Source organism: Lathyrus oleraceus, chromosome 3 (genome assembly GCF_024323335.1).
Source record: "Lathyrus oleraceus cultivar Zhongwan6 chromosome 3, CAAS_Psat_ZW6_1.0, whole genome shotgun sequence".
In the NCBI taxonomy this organism is placed as follows: Eukaryota; Viridiplantae; Streptophyta; class Magnoliopsida; order Fabales; family Fabaceae; genus Lathyrus; species Lathyrus oleraceus.
The window spans coordinates 454,648,069-454,669,431 of NC_066581.1; the positions used below are offsets into that span (position 1 = coordinate 454,648,069).

At 38.8% G+C, this 21,363-nt stretch overlaps 1 protein-coding gene and 1 pseudogene across 1 annotated transcript; one reads left to right on the forward strand and one right to left on the reverse strand.

Moving 5' to 3' along the window:
• Positions 1-438: 438 nt before the first annotated feature.
• Positions 439-1,665, reverse strand: LOC127131647 (uncharacterized). Its single transcript, XM_051060558.1, has one exon. It carries the CDS (start codon positions 1,663-1,665, stop codon positions 439-441), a length of 1,227 nt encoding a protein of 408 aa, XP_050916515.1.
• Positions 1,666-4,981: 3,316 nt separating this feature from the next.
• On the forward strand, positions 4,982-6,079 carry LOC127128142 (uncharacterized; annotated as a pseudogene).
• The last annotated feature ends 15,284 nt before the right edge of the window (positions 6,080-21,363 follow it).

Below are 21,363 nucleotides of genomic sequence, written 5' to 3' on the forward strand. Positions count from 1 at the left end.
AGATTTGACCAACGCAGTGATTGGAAGGTTTCGGGTTTCTTTCAACACGGCGTTCATTGCTTCTGCTAGGTTAGTTGTCATGTGACCCCAGCGTTGCCCTCCGTCAAATGCCCTTGCCCACTTCTCGCGAGGGATGTTGTCTATCCATGATAAAGCGTTGTTGTTTGTTCTTCGGATTTCCCCCCGGTAGTAGTTAAACGTTGCCTCTGTTAATGCATAACCCATGTTAACAACCATTTTCCGCAGATCCTTGTCTTTAATCTCCCGCATGAAGTTTTGCGCGATATGTCTGATGCAATAGACGTGTGATGAAGGAGGAAACTGCCATCCATTTTCCGGGTTGTTGTATGCACTCTTTATTGATTCATGCCTGTCTGATATTAGGCATAGGTTTGCTTGGGGGGTAACATGCATTCTCAAATTCTTAAGAAAGAAACTTCAGGCTTCCTTTGTTTCACTTTCAACCAATGCGAACGCTATCGGAAATATGTTTCCGTTCCCATCCTGTGCCACAGCCATCAGCAGAGTCCCTCTGTACTTGCCATACAACCAAGTTCCATCAACCTGCACAATTGGTTTACAATACGCGAAGCCACGTATACATGGTCTAAACGCCCAAAACAGACGATGAAATATCCTTTGGTCACCCAAGTATGAACCATCATTTGAAATCACAGGTAGGGTTTGTAATTCTATAATGGTACCTGGAAGATATGTTTTCATTACCAGTATCCACTGCGGAAGATCGTTGTAAGATGTCTCCCAATTTCCATAGAGCGACTCAATCGCCTTACACTTTGCAATCCATGCCTTTTTGTATGATATGATATACCGGTATTTCTCAACAACATGAGCAATGATAACCTTCACCTTAAGAGCAGCGTCCCGATTTACAAGCTCCATTATGCTCTTGCTAATCATCTCTGAACTGAGTTTTGTATGGTCTTGTGACATGGAAGTTGTTGTGCACGTATGAGGCCCACTAGACTTACCAACTCTCCACCTTGAGTTGCCCTTGCGCAAAGAGACCCTGCATTTGAAATTGCATGTTGCATTTCTACATTTGATGACAAAACGTACACTGTCAGATTTAACCACAGAGAAATCTAGACTACGTTTTATATGCCATTGTTGCAACGCCAGAAGACACTCTTCCTTATCTTCATACTCTATGCCCTCCTCAATTTCGTCAGAGTTGTGAGTTGGTATGAAACTGCTGAAAACGGAGCTTGGTTCGGCATCATCCAAACTTATATTTTGCATGTGCGCAGGTGGATTGTACAAACTAATTGGTTGCACTCTTAGTGCAACAGCCGGTGTGTCTAATATTTCCTCATTGCCATCGTCATCGCTAACACCGAAAAGATCTTCAAATCGAACCTCCTCAAGATCATCCTCACTATTCTCGCCCACCTCTTCATTTGGTATGAAAGGTTCATTATTTTGAGTCGGCTCTTCGTCAATGGCTTGACTCATTCCATAGTCGTGTGACTGTACAGATTGCGTTGGATAGAAGTGAGACGGTTGTTCCTCAACATTGCCAATCGGTTGTTCTTCGGGAATATCAACTAGACGAACATATATCTCAATGCTGGGTAATTGAAATAATGTTACATGACATTGAAACATCGACCTGACATCTTCGTCGGTCTTAATCGGTGTCATTATGTGAAAGACGGTATTACCATCTCCATTAAATAATGGTTGACGATAAATGATGTCTTCAACATAACGTTGCAACTTCTTTTCAATACGGTCTTTTAAATGGAAATAGTCGGAGTTGATGTGGATCTTGAACATAGTTACATTCGTATTGCAAAATGAGAATCCCTCATTTGAACATGTGAAAAGTGATCCTTCGGAATGGATAGAAATAATTAAGTTTCTTTGAGCCATGGATGTGTAAATTTCTTTGATTTTGTGTGAATGTAAGTTGAGGATTTGAGTTGATGAATGTAAAAGAGGTAGTAGTAGTATTTATAGGAAAAATCAATTTGATTTGGTATACATAATAAAACAAAAACCAACTCACATGCTGAGAGAGTGGAAAGGCGTGCCTTTGAATTGCATGTGATACCTCGCCATTCCATTTACCGAGTTGATATAGACAATGCATGCACTCGCCATTCCATTTGGCGAGTTGAAGAAGACAACGCATGCACTCGCCATTCAAATTATTTATACATCACTTTAACGTATTTTTGTATTTTTTTTTAATATGCAAGATGGTGCAAACGAGGTATGAATTATCGAACTAATCCTCGACATCATTTACAAGGGTACCGTATTGCAATAGAACACATGGAAGAAAAAGATGTAAGAATGATTATTTATAATATTTAACTTATTTAAATTTATTATATACATTCTAATATTTATTATAATATTAAACTTATTTAAATTTATTGTATACATTCTAATATTAATTATAATATTCAAGTTATTTATTTTTTACATTCTAATAGTTATATTTCTTTTAACAGTTTATTTGGAGGCCGTACATACAATATCCAGTGCCTGATTATAATGACAGCCGAGTCTGGAGTGCAACAACATACATCGTATGTTTCTATACCGTTGAGATGCATCAGACGGATCGAGTCAAACTCCAATTTGGATTTGAACAACAAATACCGTCTCCGCCAAGATGTCTAAGTGAACACCATAACATGACTATGGTCAAAGCTTGGGACACGCATTGGCAAGATTTAAATAAAGAAGAGCTGAAAGAATGGAAAAGAAGAAGGCATTTGGTGTTACAAGGAAACTCGGTCAATGGTGAGTCTAAGCCGGATAGACAATACATGAATTGGTTTTTATCAATTCCTTTTATGCACGTTGCTCCGACACAATTTTTGGATGATCCCCGTCAACGTGTAGCTTCCGCAACCCAACACACAACCCAACACACAACATCACCCCCACAACAACATAACCAACCATCCTCCTCAGCTCAACAAACATACCAACACATCCAGACCACCCAACAACACACCTTTTATTCCACCTCAACCCAACACCATAATCCCCAAACTCCATTCCCTCCAACAAACTACTTTTACAACCAACAATATCAACAACAACCCAACCTACGCCCACCCATACAATACACTCCAATTCCTCAACCCAACTTCGAATACTCAAACCCTCATTCTCAACCCCAACCTTCTAACACCACATACGCACGTCCCACTCCCACATACAACCCTGATGATGTGTATTATCCTCCTATCCAACACACCCCACCCCAAACCTACACACAAACCACACATTCACTACCCAACTATGAGCTCACCGATGAACAATTAATGAGTATGCCTTCTTTTGGCGTTCAAGAACTCGACGTTATGGATATGCCTCCTAACACATCACAACAACGTCAAAGTCAACAACAACAACAAAACGCCCTTCAAAACGCCCTTGATGAATTGTCTTCCGACTCATCTCCGTCTCCCGTAAGACAAAGACAAGAAGACTTGGGCAAGGGAAAACGAAAAAAAGTTGGCACAAGATGTGGAACAGGCGGTCACTATAGATAAAATGTATTGCTTCCATTGTATCAATAAAATGTATTTCTTCCATTATATCAATAAAATATATTTGCTTTCATTATACCACCTCTTCATTTTTATTATTAATATTTCAAAATTAATAATATCACAATTTTTTTATTATCAATAAAAAATATAATTATTTACAATTTATTTAAATCAATTAAAAATTATCACAATTAAATCAATATTAAAGAATTAAATAATAAACTATTTAATAAACTATTCAATATTAAAGAATTAAAAAAATTATATTAATTATTATTATTCAATTAAAGAATTAAAGAATTAAAAAAAATTATTCAATTAAAAACTATTCAATATTAAAGAATTAAAGAATTAAAAAAAATTGTATTAATTATTATTAGTATTTAATAAACTATTTAAAATATTAAAAAATTAAAGAATTAAAAAAAAAAAATTAATTATTATTTTTCAATTAAAGAATTAAAGAATTAAAGAATTAAAATAAACTATTCAATTAAAACTTATTCAATATTAAGGAATTAAATAATTACAGAATTAAAAAAAATTGTTTTCTGCACCACCTCGTCACTTGAAGTAACGAGCCAAAGAGGCCAAAAATTTTCGCTCACCCACTCGTCATTCCATTTGCCGAGCTCATATTGCAAAAAAGCTATTAGCACCCCCTCGTCACTTTGAGTGACGAGGCCAAACTTAAAAAGGGGGTACTCTGGGAATATTTTTTCAAAATGGGGTATAGTGGGAAAAAATTTTCAAAATGGGGGCAAGGCAGGAAAATTCTCACAAAATGATGGGTGCTGCTGGACATGCTTGGCATTATTTGTATTCGGAGGAGATTTTCCTGTTGTAGGGAAAGTGAAATTTGATATTGTTGTTATGTCTCTGTTGCTGCTTGAATAACCTGCAAAAATTAAACCAAATCACAATGGTCACTATCAAAACCACACATCAACACTTTCATTCACATTGCTATCTAAATCTCTCAATTCAACAACACTTACTGCCTTGTCTTATGTTGTGTCCCTCCCAAACCCACCAAAAACAACCTGAATTAGTTCTGCATACCACCAACTCAACTCTCATAGGGTTTCTAGATCAGTTAAAAGAATTATTGGGCTAAACTTGGCGGTTTAGGTGATATTGGATGTGATGAAGCTTAAAAATTGGCTTGCAAGTGTTTTGTTGCTAGCTACTGTTATGCTAACCGCTACATTAAGTGCATTTGTGGGAGTAAACATCGGCACCGATGTCTCTGATATGCCATCTGCTTCAAATATAGTTGCTATTCTTAAAGCTCATCAAATTACTCATGTGCGTCTTTATGACGCCAATGCGCACTTACTACAAGCCTTTTCAAAAACCAACATCGACGTTATTGTTGTTGTCACCAACGAATAGGTACTGAGAATCGGAGAATCTCCTTTAGCAACTGCTGCATGGATTAATAAAAACGTAGTTGCTTATGTACCATCCACCAATATCACGGCAACAGCTGTTGGGAGCGAGGTTCTTTCCACAATCCCAAATGTTGCTCCCGTTCTCGTTCCTGCCTTGAATTCTCTGCACAAAGCCCTGGTTCGCGCTGCTAGACTTCACTGCCACAAATTCTCTTCTTTATCTTTGCTTCAACTTCTACCTCAAGCTCAAGCTACAGCCATGGCTTCAGGACCATCCTTTCTTGGTAACTACAATTCTGAGGTGCATAATTTCGGTTCCGATGACATCTTTTGCCCATACGATGACTTTTACAACGAGGATTCTTCTAGCATCACTCACATCGATTCCAGTAAGGATTTTCACGTTTCAAGGATGATGAAAACATCAACATTTCCTGCCACAATCATTAATACACCTGAAGGTTTTTTTTAGCCAAGATGTTATTGCGAAGACAGTTAAGAAGAGTATGAAAATATGTACTGATAACCTTATGAGGTTTCTTGAGGGAATTAGTTCGAGGCTATCGCAATTGGAATTATATTGTTACAATCTAGATAAGTCAATTGGAGAAATGAGATCTGAGTTAACTAGTGATCATGAGGAGGCAGATTCGAAACTCAAATCTCTTGATAAACATCTTCGGGAAGTACACAGGTCTGTACAAATTTTAAGAGACAAGCAAGAGCTAATGAAGACTCTTAAAGAATTAGCCAAGCTTCAACTTGCTCATAAAGGATCACTTTCCTCAAATCATTCACAGTCTAAGGAGGAGAAATTTTCGTCTTCTGACATTGATATAAAAGGAGCTGATAATGTGTATGTTATGTCATCTGACCCCTGTAACCAGCAGCTAGCTCTTGCCCTTTCTCATCAGCAGCCTATGGCCTTTCCTTCTCAAGCTTCATCCTCAAATGTGACTCAAACCACACAACAACCTCAGTATTACATGCTTCCTCCGCCTTCACCCAATCCGCCAGCAGCAGCCCAACTCCCTCAGAATCAGCATTTTCCTTCTGATCCACAGTATTGATATCATCCATCAACATCATCTCATGTAACCCAGTCCCCGACTGTGCAACAATTTTCACAGTATCAGCAACTTCTTGCTCAACAGCAGCAACAGTTCAGGCAATCTGCAATGCAAGGAATGGGTCAGATGCAAGGGCAACATCAGATGCAATTTTCTTCACAACTTGGGCATCAACAATTTCAGAGTAGGCAGCAGCTTTCTTCGGCGCATATGCAGCATGGCCTTGGTCAAACCCAACTAAAACATCAGGAACATCAGATGCTGCAGAATCAACAGTACAAACAACAATATCAGCAGCAAGGACAATTGATGCAAGAGGTCTCGCCTGACTTCTACATTCCAGATTTCAATGAAGATTTACATAAAGCTGATGAGCGCATTGATCAGCACACTCAAGACAAGCACATCCAGCGGGATGATAAAGGTGACAACAAAGAATGCGCTTCTTGGAGGAGTTACTCACATCATATGTTAACGAAGTGTTCTCCTATATTTCAGTAGCTTTTTGCAACCAAATTGGAAAACCTGATCAATCCAATGATTCAAATAGCAGAAGTAATTTAGTACACTCTGAAATAAAGGAACAATATACCCGGGTTGGTGGAGTTGCTGTTGAGTTTTGCTGTAATGTAAAATGAACAGACATCCTTTTTGATGAAATTTTCTCCAAGTTCGTGGATGTTCATGTTCAACAGAGAGAAACATTTTTGGAGCTTCTGGAGCCATATATTTTGAAGGACATGCTTGGATCTCTACCTCCTGAGATTATGCAAGGGCTTGTAGAGTTGATAGAGGATTCCAGTGCTATGAGATCCCGGACTGCTTCAAATTCCTTGTCAAAGCAACCTTACCTGAATCTATATTTTCTCTTAAGAGTTTGACACCGAAGATACATTAGACGTCCTCCGATGTGCTCTCATGGGAGATAAAATTTTAAATTCCAACTCATCTTCACTAGATTCAGCTGACAAAGCCATTGATGAAGAAACCAAAGAAAATAATAATGTTACTGAAACTGAAAATATTTTGGTTCAGAATACAGTAGATGCTCTTATTCGGATAACTGATATGAATGTTGCTCCATCGGATACAACCTCAAGTAATAGTGTAGACGTTGGGCAAGGCAAATTTGTGAACGCTCTGCAACAGGCTCCCTTGAGCTCCCTTCAACAAAACAATCTTAGTACTCCTCAACAGGCCAACACCAACTCATTATCATCAAAAGGTGGGGTGAATGTGATCCAACCAAATCCACATCGAAGCTACTGCGACACAAACACCCAAAATCAGTTAATTCCAAAACACAAACTTTTCAGCTAAGTAAGTTACAGTGGTGAAAATTTTTCTTACCGACGGTGAAGTTTTGGAAATGGAAAGGAATTGAGGGAGGGTCCACCAACTGGGGATGAGGACAAAGTTTCCCAAGCGTCCTCCGTATGAGCACGCTCCACTACTCTGGAGAAACACGGCAGAGAAAGGAGATGAGTCATATATAAAAGGGCGACTACTGTTCATAAAAAACCCTAATAATTTCAGACGGCGAGAAAGTGAAACGGCGAACCCTCACCAAGCCCAACTCGCGAACCACTTGGAATAAGGCAAAATGAAAACAAAGCAAGAGGAGTTTGAACGAGTGATTACCTTTTCAGACCACCGCTCGATTTCGCTGCAACTAGTAAACATCTTCACCAATCTGGTGTTCTTGTTGGTCATGACTGTTTATCTTCGCTCTTTTCCGACCATAGAATAGATGAGAGTAGGGTTTCCCTTGGGGTTGGGATTTCCTCCTTCAATTGAAACTTTGTTTCCGTTTTTGTGGTTTTCATGATTACCGTTTGTTTTTCCTCCATTGCAAATGTCGGGAGGTTACGGTTCTTGTTTAAAAGGGGCGTTTGGATTTTTGCATGAGGAAGAAAGACAGGTTGATGTGAGTGAGCGTTTGGTTTCCAGTTTTTTCTCATATTTGTTTTCTTCATGTTTTTTTTTTAAATTTAAGTTCCTCTGTTGGAAAGGGAACCGTGTTATTAAAGCTGGCAGTGACTCTTCATTTCACCTGCCCCTCGCTTATTGCGCCTCCAACCTTCATTTAAGGAGGTTTATTCTCCCCTGTTTCGTTACCCAACAGCCACGCGGCTAGGGTTGACTTGGAACTCTCATTGTCTCCCCAGCTGGGCCAACTGGAGTGGGTCTTCACCGACCCAAGCCCATGCGGTGCAAGGATATCATGGGCTCAATTCCAAAGCCCAAATCCAGCGGCCCATTCTTTTTTTATTTCATGGTTTTTTTTCTTTTGTTATTATTTAGGTATTTGTTGGTCGGAGCCTAGCATCAGGAAACTTCTGGCTGGATGGGAATGGAGATAATCATCTTCCTCTTAGTCCTAGGTTTGATATCCGTGTGGGGCATTTTTGGGTTTTTCTTAGCATTTAAAATTTTTGATGCTATTCTTTTTTAATTTACTCACATTTATGTTTTAATCCAATTTCTCCTACACTTATTATTTTTTAGTATTTACCCCTTTTATTTATTTTAATTGACAAAGCATCGATTTTAATTTATGGATTCAACTATTCTCATGTTGTTTATCCATGATTATTTTATCGAGATAACAATAGAATTTCGCCGCGTTATGATTAATCGTATATGACATTTCAATTATTGTCAATATGTGCAAACCGGCTTTTGAGCACATTATTCAGGTTTTATGTGTCCCTCAATTTCCATCCGTGCAAATCCCGATTTTTACTCCTTTTGATTTAATTTTTGAGTGTTTTTGTAAATATAACTTGTTGTGTTATTTATTTTTTATTTTTTTTACATGGCTTACTCTTGGGCATTCTTACAATGAGACAGTTCCCTTGCACCTACACCCACGTATTGTTTATTCATTGATTGATCCGATTTAATTATTTCATTACTTTGAATCCCCATTCGACAAAATGTACCCCCACTCCCATGGCATGTAATAATTTTATCGCTTTTTATTCCTTTATTTGCTTGACTGTTTAGTTAGCTACTAACACAAGAATAAAATCAATCATTTCCAAAAAAAAACAAAAAAATAATGTCTCAATTCAACGTTGAGTATTTTCTCAATAAACAAATCAATCCATTTCTTCCTCCCATTTTATTTCATTTCTTTCTAACCTTCATCAAATGCTTGATCCAACGTCAAGCCACTCTTCATAATAAAAACTCAACAAAAATATTAATTCATATTTAAGACCTTTTTAATAAAACATGGTGGATACCACGCACTCCTAAGACTAGGGTTCGAGATGGATGTCTCGCCTATCTTAGCTCTCGCCATCATCCAAATCTACCTATTTTGTTTCTCTCAAACCTTCATTCAAATCTTTCTCTTAAACGTCCATCAATGCTTGATCCAACGTCAAGCCATTTTCATAATAAAACTCAAAAATACTTAATTCCTATTTTGAAACCTTTTCAATAAAGATGGAAATGGAACATGGTGGATACCGTGCACTCCTGAGATTAAGATTCGAGGTGGATGCCTCGCCTATCTTAGCTTTCGCCATCATTTAAAATTGTCAATGCAGTTTTCTTCAAACCCTTTCTTAATCAAATCCAAAACACTTTATCCTTATTTAACATTTTTTGCAAATAATATGGAAATGGAACGTGGTGGATACCACGCACTCCTGAGACTAGGATTTGAGATGGATATCTCGCCCATCCAAGTTCTCGCCATTACTCAAAACACATTCAAACCAATCAAACTTTTTTTTCGCCGCCGTGCGATTGACCCTTAAACCTTTTCTCAAACTAAAGGTACTTTGTTTCAAAATAATGCAAGGCAATGTTTCTCCACCTATTTTGGGTAGTCCAACAATGTTTTTGTCGATTGACACAAAGTAGCTTTCGCTAAAATCGACCAACAAACAAACATTTTCTACCCAGAACTACGTAAGCCTTGATTTCTCTGTTGAGATACGTAGGAGCAGGATTTGTAAATCTTGTCAGACCCACTAATAAAAAACTTAGGTTTAGTCCTTTGTTGAAAATCCAAAAACATTCTCCTCTCTTCCATTCTTTCTTTCCCACCTAATAACTTGAAAAGCCTAACATTTCAAAACTAACATTAATGCGCACAACTAACCTAACGGTTCCCGTTGAGTACAACGGACGTGAGGGGTGTTAATACCTTCCCCTTGCGTAATCGACTCCCAAACCCTGATTTGGTTGCGACGACCAATATCATTGTCGTTCTTTCTTGGGTTTTATCGATATTTCCCCTTTCTTTTTTAGGAATAAATAACGTTCGGTGGCGACTCTGTTCAGTCCATCATTGCGAGCGTGCGGTTGCGCTCTGCTAGGTCGTGTCTCTCATTTTCCCGAGGTACGATAACAACCACCAATGACAATTTTGCTATAGTCTCGTATGACTTTGATAACCCGATTAATCAAGCCGACAAAGATTGTGATGAAGATGTTGAGCTCCCCGGAGAATTGGCAAGACTGCTCAAGCAAGAGGAAAAGGTCATTCAGCCACACGAAGAATCAGTTGAGGTGGTTAACCTTGGAACAAGCGAAGAGACAAAAGAGGTCCGAGTAGGCTCATCTCTACAAGAGGAAGTCAAGGCAAAGTTGTTCAAGCTCTTGAAAAATTACATGGATGTCTTTGCACGGTCGTACCAAGATATGCCCAATCTTGATACTGATATCGTGGTCCATCGTCTACCTCTCATAGAAGAGGTCCCTCCCATGAAGCAAAAGCTACGAAGGACGCGTCCTGACATGGCTATGAAGATCAAGGAGGAAGTGCAAAAACAACTCAATGCAGGTTTTCTAGTGGTCTCAAACTACCCCCAATGGATTGATAACATTGTGCATGTGCCCAAGAAGGACGAAAAAGTAAGGATGTGTGAATATTATAGAGATCTAAATAGAGAAAGTCCCAAAGATGACTTCCCGCTACCTCACATTGATGTACTAGTGGACAACAACGCTCAGTTCTCTGTTTTCTCCTTCATGGATGGTTTCTCCGGTTACAACCAGATCTGAATGGCTCAAGAGGATATGTAGAAAACTACTTTCATAACCCCATTAGGCGCCTTCTTCTATAAGGTCATGCTTTTCGGACTAAAGAATGATGGCACTACATACCAACGAGCCATGGTCACTCTCTCTCTCACAACATGATTCGTAGAGATTTTGAGGTCTACGTTAACGATATGACAATCAAATCTCAAATCAAAGAGGAAAACCTTGTCAATCTAGAAAAGTTGTTCGAGAGGCTAAGGAAGTTCAAATTGAGGCTTAATCCCAACAAGTGCATGTTTGGGGTAAGATTCAAAAAATTGTTAGGTTTTATCATCAGCCAACGTGGCATAGAGGTAGATCCTGAGAAAGTGAAGGCCATATAAGCTATGCCCCCACCCAAAATTGAAAAGGAAGTCTGAGTATTCCTAGGTAGATTAAACTACATTCCTAGGTTCATATCTCACCTTACGACCACTTGTGATCCGATCTTCAAACTTCGTCGAAAGGATCAAGTCGTCATTTGGAATGACGATTACCAAATAGCGTTTGAGAAGATCAAGGAGTACTTGCAAGAACCTCCTATTTTGATGCCTCGTGTTCCAGACAGGCCGTTGAATATGTACCTCACCGTCCTCAAAGGATCCATGGGATGCGTCCTTGGCCAACATGACGAGACTGGTAGAAAAGAACACGCAGTTTACTACTTAAGCAAGAAGTTCACCGATTGCGAGAGTAGATATTCGATGCTTGAAAAGACTTGATGTGCACTAGCATGAGCTGCCAAACGCTTAAGATGGACCCTGTCAAATACATCTTTGAGAAACCTTCTCTAACTGGGAGAGTAGGTCGATGGCAAATGTCTTTAACCGAGTATGACATTCGACATGTCACCCAAAAGGTCATCAAAGGGAGTGTATTGTCTGACTATCTTGCACACCAGCCCTTGGAAGACTATCGGTCTATGCGTTTCGAATGCCCTGATGAGAATATTATGTTGATTAGGGATAGCAACATCCCCGGCCCCGAGGAAGGACCTGAACCTGGATCTCGATGGACCTTGGTTTTTTATGGAGCTTCTAACGCTCATGGCAATGGTATTGTGGCAGTTATCACCTCCCCAACTGGTTTCTACCTCCCATTCACCGCAAGGTTGTATTTTGAATGTACAAACAATATGGCGGAGTACGAGGCCTGTATCTTCGGTATTGAAGCCGTAATTGATCTTAGGATTAAAATCCTTTAAGTCTATGGAGATTCATCCTTGGTCATTAGCCAAGTCAACGGAGATTGGGACACTAGAGATCACAAGCTCGTCCCTTACAAGGAGCATATCCTGAAACTAATCCCTTACTTTAACAAAATTATATCCCATCACATTCCTCGAGTATAATCAACTATTCTAGGCCTTGGTAACTTTGGCCTCCATTTTTAAGGTCAAGTGTAAGAATGAAGCGCCATCATTTCACCTTAACTACTTAGATGAGCCTGTTTACTTTTTAGCGGTCGAAGATGAAGCCGACGGTTATCCTTGGTTCTATGACATCGTGAGATTCTTAGAGTTCCAAGAATACCCTAAGGATGCATCCATTACTGACAAGAAGTATCTTCGGAAATTTTCATCCAAGTTCTTCTCAAGTGGATGGGTATTGTACAAGAGAAATTATGATTCGATTTTGCTAAGATGTGTGAGCAAGCAAGAAGCAAGCCAAATCATAATGGAAATCCATGAAGGATATTTTGGAACTCCTGTCAGTGAACACACCATGGTGAAAGAGATCTTAAGGGCCGGTTATTATTGGATGACTATGGAGTTTGATTGTCACTGCCACGTCCAAACATGCCACAAGTGCCATATATATGTCGACAAGATCCATGTACCGCTAATGCCACTCAATGTTTTGACATCACCTTGACCTTTTTCCATGTGGGGCATTGACGTAATCGGACGCATAGAGCCAACTGCCTCAAATGGACACCGCTTCATCCTTATAGCCATTGGCTATTTCATAAAATGGGTGGAGGTAGTCTCATATGTCAATGTTACCAGGCAAGTGGTGGCTCGGTTCATAAGAAAATAAATCATTTTCCATTATGGAGTCCCTAACAAGATCATTACTGATAATGGATCTAACTGCAATAACAAGATGATGAAAGAACTGTGTCGAAGCTTCAAAATCGATCATCACAACTCACCGCCTTATAGGCCTAAGATGAATGGCACTGTTGAAGTAGCTAACAAAAACATTAAGAAGATCACGCAAAAGATGGTGGAAACCTAGAAAGATTGGAACGAGATACTCCTGTTCGCATTACATGGCTATCGCTCCTCTGTACATACTTCCACTTGGGCAACTCCTTTCTCTCTTGTGTATGGAATGGATGCAGTCTTGCCTATTGAAGTAGAGATTCCTTCCTTAAGGATTTTGACTGATGTCAAGCTTGATGAAACCGAGTGGATACAAGCTCGTTTTTGACTAGCTAAACCTCATTGATGAGAAGCGCTTGGTAGCCATCTGCCACAACCAACTTTACCAAAAGCACATCAAGAGGGCACATGACAAGAAGGTCTTCCCCCATAACATCGAGGTTGGAGACCTTGTATTAAAGAAGATTATGCCCATTCACATCGATCCAAGGGGCAAATGGACGCCAAACTACGAAGGACGATACATTGTAAGAAAGGTCTTCTCTGGAAGAGCCTTGATCCTTGCAACTATGGATGGTGAAGATATTCCATCCCCTGTGAACGCGGATGCAGTCAAAAAATACTACGCTTAATAAAAATGATGGGAAAAAAGAGAGCCCGATAATTTGAACCCGAAAGGGCGACTTATGCAAAAATGGGTATCCCAATAGACTGGAAACTCAAAAGGCGGTCTAGGCAAAAATTAGGGATTTAATGAAAGCGAGAGGTTGCATTCCGCAAAGAATCTTTCTTCACTCCTCAGCGAGTCAATCCAGTGGCTTCCCCAGCAAGTCAATATCGTCACTTTCCTTCTAAAAGCGAGATCAAAGGACGACAAAAGGCATAAAGACTAGAGTAGAGTGGGAATTTGGTGGAAATCCAAGATATTTCATTTCCATTTTAGTTTTTAAAATTCTTTTCACAATCATCTCTTTTAGGAATTGCTTCTTTGTACAAAATCACCCATTTTTCGGACCATTTATCGATAAAATCAATTCCCTCACATGTGCTCAATATTTTTTCTTTTCCTGCTTCGCTTGCGAAATATGACTTTTTCCAAAAAAAATGATATTATATTGGAAATTTCGTGATAAAAATAACCTTTTTCAAAAAGAACTTAAAGGGAAAACAACATCGAATTACTACTCTTTCAAAAAGAAATATCTAAAGCTAATCGAAAACATGTTGGTATCCCCGCCTATAAGCATCACACGGTCTCGTGGACTTGGCCAATCAATTCTTCCCCGGCAGAAATCCTTAGCTATTACACCTAGTCCTTGCTTGGATATCATAAACTACAATTATCTGGTACCGGAAAGCCATCACACTTTCCCCAACAAAAACTTCCAAGCCCAATCACACTTGACATAACTTGTAAACCTAGCATTTGCATAATCCTCTGCAGTAACCTAAGCATCAGCATCTTACATACATAACATCATATCTTAAGTATCTTTTGAAAACTTACACTCAATTAATTCACCTAAATTCGGAATTTCCCAATCGTTGTTAGGAATTTTCCCTAGTAGAGTCAAATTTCAATGTCTCCCCAAACAGAGTCAGGTATTTCTAGCGGTTGTTAGGAAACGACATTGAACTGTCATCGTCTCTCTCAATTGGTTTCCCCATAATTCAGGTATTCTTATGTGTTTCTAAAAGAATCGTCATTGTACTTCTTCTACCCCTCAGAGAATCGTCACAACATTTTCATCCCCGCGGAGTCAGATTTCCTTAACCGTTGTTAAGATTCGTCATTGAACTATCCCATTTTTATTAAACACAAGGTATTTTGGGCTCATTCCCTAAGCCAAGTCAAATATTCATATCCATGGATAAAAATCACTTTTGAACTTTCTCCCCCAGCATGAGTCAGGTATTCCCATCTTCATGAGGAGTCATCACTGATATGCTCTTTTTCCCCAACAAATGTCAGGTATTCTAGACATTGCTAGGAATCATCACTGAATTTTTGTTCTTTTCCTCAACAGAGTCAGTTATTCTAGTTGTTGCTAAGAATCGTTAGTGTACCTTCTTGAGAAGTTTATCCCCAGTCAAGTCAGGTATTCCAACCGTCGTTGAGAATCGTCACTGAACGATATCTTTCCCACAAAGTCGGGTATTCTAGTCATCGCTATAAATCATCACCGTACCTTGTTGATCTCCAGCTAAGTCAAGTATTCCAACTATCGTTGGGGATCATCACTGAACCTAGTTGTTGTTTCCCCATCTAAGTCAGGTATTCTAACCGTCTCTAAGAATCATCACTAAATTCACTTGGTTGATCCCCAATAGATGTCAAGTGTTCCAATTGTTGCTAAGAATCGTTGTTGAATCTATATTTCCCCACAAGAGTTAGATATTCTATCAGTTGCTAAGAATTACCTTCTTTTCCTCCCCAGTTGTTGCTAGGGGCAAACATCTTTTCTCTTTTCCGAGATTCTCATTCCCGATCAAAATTTCTTCCCTCTGTTTTATCGAGATTTTGACATCAAAAGATACTTATGATGCATACATCACATCGCATGCATAATCATTATAACCCTGCATAATTCCCAAAACAAATCAATTAATACCACCATTATCAACAGCAAAACAAATTTTCGATTACTCCTAATAGTATTTAATACCCTCCTACCATGAATGCATTGGAAGTCGTTGCTACCCATACCTTCAGGTCCGAGAAAATTAAATAGGGGGCAGTTGTCATACCATCAAATTTTCCCTACCCCATATCATCTTCTTGAGTCCTAAACCTAACCATACATCTCATGCATATTATCTCATATGCATTTGTACTTGATGACCACAATAATCCACAAGCCCAAGGTATGGGATTCATCTTCAAAACCTCAAGATCCTCTGATCATCTTGAGGTGTGCCCAAGCCACCTTAATCCCAATCACATCCTCAAGAATCCCACAAAGCTTGGAGGAACACTCAAGTAATCTCACTCACTCCCAAGTCCAATTTGGGTAGTAAGTCTGCTTTGAAGAAGTTTCAAGATTTATCTGGTCACCCAAAGACCAAACCCTAGCTCTTGACCCTCCTTTTGGCTTCTACAAGTCATAATTCACCATGGATCTTGATCATTCCATTGAGGATCCATCAAATCCAAAGTTTGTTCATGCTCCATGTCCTTTAAACATCTCAATTTGACCCCTATATCTCAAACCCTAATTCATCTGACCATGGTTATTGATGAAACTTGTAGCTCAAGAAACCCTAATTTGGGAACCTCTTGACCATTTGAGATTGATCATTTTTGGTCATCCAATCACCCTACCACTTATTCAACATCATTTCATGTCCATAACAATCAAATTCAACCATTTAAACATCAATTCAATCCATGTTACAAGTGTTTGGTTCATACATGATTTTTTAACTTTCCATAACTCTCTCATTTTTTAGCTTTTTAAATTCCACTTCGAGCCAAATGTCCTAAATAAATTCCTATCCAACTTTGTTTCAAGGTCCAAGACCTAGTTCATTTAGGAAGGGGTTCAATTTTGTTATTGGCCAAGTTGGTCCCTCATGCCCATCGTGCCCTAAAATCATGTCATGACAACTACTTTAACACATTGCCATTTCCAAACCACAAACCCTTTTAACCTAGTTCTTTTTTAACTCAATCAAGTTCACGGCAAGGAACAAATTTCCCAAAATTGAGATAAAATGCACGAGCCAATTTTATTTGGCATTGGTTCAAAGTTGCTGACTTGCCATGATGCACAAGCCAGACGTACATCAGTCAAATTTAGCAATTCAACACACCAAGTCCTGTAAATCATTCCTTTAGATCCCAATGGTCCACAAACACATTGAAAATGGTATTATGGCAGGTTTGGAAGTCAACTTGCACATTGAAACCTCCTCAAACAGAAAGATGCCATGTGCAAAAATCATCTTTTGCCCAAAATGGCAAAAAGCAGATTTTGCAGCAGACCTTCTCATTGCCCTTGGTTGTTTCAAAACCATGCTAGGAACCAAGAAAAACTTGCCTGAAGTGAAAACAACCATAGAAGGTAGTTGTTTCAATGTTCCCCAAGTCAACACCAATCATGTTCCAATTCACATGCCAATTATGTTCAAACCTCCACAAACTCCTCCAAAAACTATCCACACACCTTCCCTATAAATAGGTGAAGGTGTTCCACAGCAAGACAAAGGTGAAAAAGGCCCTAAACACATTCTAAACAATTTAGCTAAACCTCCATTAACATAGCGTAGGGTTTTCATTTCCAGAGCTCTTCAACCCCAAACAACCACCCAGAAACATTCACCACACATCACTCAAGCTTCCCAAACACTTAACCACCCTTCCCCAAGCTTCATCTGACTTGAGCCAAACCGTTGAAAAAATCGTCTGAGCAACTTTTGATCAGGTACTTTCACTCACCCCCGTCTCTAAAACAAGTTACCACTTGACTCGAAATTCATCTCTGATCATTAACCTTAACCTTATAGCTTTGATTACCCCATTTTTATCATTTAATATTCAAATTAGGGTAAGGTTGTTCATCTAGTTCATGCATAAGAACTCCACACTCAGAGCCAATCAATGGTTCATGAGTGTGGAGGTTAGTTTGTTTTTGATTGGGGAAGATGATTCCATGGAAAAATTGGATGAAAACACGTGTTTTTAAGGTTTAATTTTTGGATGATTCGAGGATAAATATGACATTATGGTCGTTACCTCACGCGTTTCTTTGAATTCAAACCAAATCCACGTCTAGTTGTGATTGGTTGTTGGGCGCGGGGACCATTTTTAAGTGTTATTTTCTTATTTTATTGTTTCGGTGTTGTTTCATATCATAATCGGGCTTGTGGCCTAGTGAGTGAGGGGCTTAATCCCCCCATGACCCCAAGGTTAGGGGTTCAACCCCCAACGTGTGCAAACTCATTTTATTTTATTTTACTTATGTTATTTTATTTATTTATTTTCCATTTTATTATCCTTTTGATTTTATTTTTTAACCCTTCCATTTTTATTATTGTGCAAATGTGTTGAACACAAACCCCCTTTATTTTGCCTCTAGAGACTTGTTTTATTTCATTTGGTTTATTTTTACGGAATTTTTAGGCCTTGAACTAAAGGAATAATGAAATCTACTTAAGTCATGATATGTTTGGATTAGGGTTGATTAAAACCTTTCATACTTCAAACCTACCATTGGATGATTAAGTGTTCATCCATGGTACTTTGAAGCATGGATAAGTTTACCTCTATTTCAAATAACTTGGTCATTTGATTTGTGGATGAATTCTTATTTTGCTAGCTTGGATTCATCTGATACATTGTTGTTTCATTTGATTTATACTAACCCACCAACATTTTATACTCTTTTAATTATATACTAACCCATTTATACTCATTATCTTATCATATTGACTTGTAAACCTAAGCCTACTAACCTAATGTTATTGTTATTATCATTTTCATTATCCATTGTGTTTACTTTTATGTCATTTATATTCAAGTACTCATCATCATCATTATAATTGTATATACTTCAATCATGCATGTTTGTTATATTGTCTTTACTCCATTGTTATCATACTCATAAAATCAACAAAAACATGATAAAATTATAAGATCAAAAACAAGCCATGACACTTAAACAACTTGGAATTAGAGGATCCCATTTTGGACCTTTGCTTAGAGCCTTTTCCATTACTCTCTTGTGACACTTTTGTTTCAAACACTTGGGTTTCATTTTTACTTACATTCCGGTTGTAAGAATGGCATCATGGCACCGCCTTGGGGGGGCATGTTTGTAATACCATTATCCTTCGATTAGAATAGGTCACTTTTGCATACATAAGGCTTTATCTTGGGCTACCTTACAATGATACCCTTTTATTTGCTTGTTGGTTACTTTGTATTCATGTTGAATAAGCCATATTTCTCAACCAAATAAACAAATCCTTGATTCAACGTCAAGTGACTTTTTTCGTAATCAAATTCAAAATATTTAATAACTACGATTAGTATTGTGCGCCATGAGCCTTAAGTGGTGGAGAATGAGTGAGAATGGAGCATTCTTATCCTCACTCGGATTATTTTGGACGTAAGACGCTTGGCTTGTTGTCTAGAATATTCACCTCTGCCCATAGACTTTAGTGCAATCTAATCACGAACTCTTCTTATAAACCCTTGTTTAATGTAAAATCAACACAATCCATCAAACCTAATTTTTGTGCCTTAGGGGTTGGAACTCCGTTCCAAGCCTTATCTATTGTTGGTCCTTCAATAAAAGGACCTTCTTCATTTGCTTCCTACAATGATGCTAAGTTGACCATTGAGCATGGTGCAACTACTGGTTTGGGGCAAATGATCAGGATGGAAGATAATAAATCCCGGGCTGGCATATGGTATTCTTCAGGCATTTCCAATGAGCGTGGGTTGTTCCAGAGTGGAGGTTTCATCCACACTGTTGAAGATCAAGAGGCTGCTGCCATAGTGGAAGATGATGAAGAGGAAGATCTTTGCAACTTTGTCATCCCTGGAGCAATCTGCAATAATTGGGTCGCTGTTGATGTTCCAACAGTTATCCATAATTCCACGTAATATGTTCATTTTGTTTAAAAACCCTTCTCCCATTCCAAAAGGAGAAATGATGACATTGTTGGCACATATTTGATTAATACAATGATATTCATTCAATAATCACATGTTAAATGTTCTTTTTCCAAATTATTTTTGCTTTTTGCTTTCTGCATGAAATTGGTGATCACCATAAAACCCTAAAAAAGAGAATAAAATCAATCTTTTCATCTGCAAAATGATTTTCTTTGTTTGAATTCTGAAATCTCTTCTATACTCGAAATCATTATGCAGGTTAATCAAACCCATTGAACATAATGATCCAACACCATCTCCCAACTTTGAGTTCCCCGTATTTGAGGCAGAAGAAGTTGATGTTGAAGAGATTCTTGATGAGATTACCCGTCTGCTTGAACACGAGGAGAAGATCATTCAGCCACATCTTGAGAATCTGGAAACAGTCAACTTGGGGTCTGAAGACTGCATTCGTGAAGTGAAGATTGGGCACTCCTTGAAGAGTCTGTGAAGAAGGGGTTGATTGAGTTGCTACGAGAGTATGTCAACGTCTTTTCCTGGTCGTATGAAGACATGCCTGGTCTGGATACTGATATCGTGCAACATTTCTTGTTGTTGAAGCCTGAGTGTGTGCCTGTGAAGCAAAAGCTCAGAAGAACTCATCCTGATATGGCAGTGAATATTAAAGAAGAAGTTCAGAAGCAAATTGATGTGGGGTTTTTGGTGACTTCTACATATCCTCAATGGGTGGCCAATATTGTGCCCGTGCCTAAGAAAGATGGAAAAGTCTGAATGTGTGTGGACTATCGAGACTTGAATAAAGCTAGTCCGAAAAATTATTTTCCTCTACCACATATTGATATGTTGGTAGATAATACAGCTAAATTCAATGTCTTCTCATTTATGGACGGATTTTCCGGTTATAACCAGATTAAAATGGCACCCGAGGATATGGAGAAGACAACATTCATCACACCTTGGGGAACATTCTGTTATCGAGTGATGCCCTTCGGTTTGAAGAACGCCGGAGCCACGTATCAACGAGCTATGACTATCTTGTTTCATGATATGATGCACAAGGAGATTGAGGTGTATGTTGATGATATGATTGCAAAGTCAAGAACGGAAGTTGAACATGTAGAGCACTTGTTAAAGCTTTTCCAGCATTTGAGGAAGTACAAACTCCGCCTGAATCCGAACAAGTGTACATTTGGAGTCCATTCCGGTAAGTTATTGGGCTTTATTGTCAGTGAAAGAGGTATTGAAGTTGATCCCGCCAAGGTCAAAGCAATACAAGAGATGCCTGCGCCCAAAACTGAGAAGCAAGTCCGAGGTTTTCTTGGCCGCTTGAATTACATTTCCAGATTTATATCCCACATGACTGCCACATGTGCGCCTATATTCAAGCTCCTCCGGAAAGATCAGCGTCATGATTGGACTGAGGATTGCCAGAAAGCTTTTGACAGTATTAAAGAGTATCTGTCCGAGCCTCCGATTCTGTCTCCGCCTGTAGAAGGGAGACCATTGATTATGTACTTAACAGTTCTTGAAGACTCCATGGGTTATGTATTGGGTCAACAAGATGAATCAGGGAAGAAAGAATATGCCA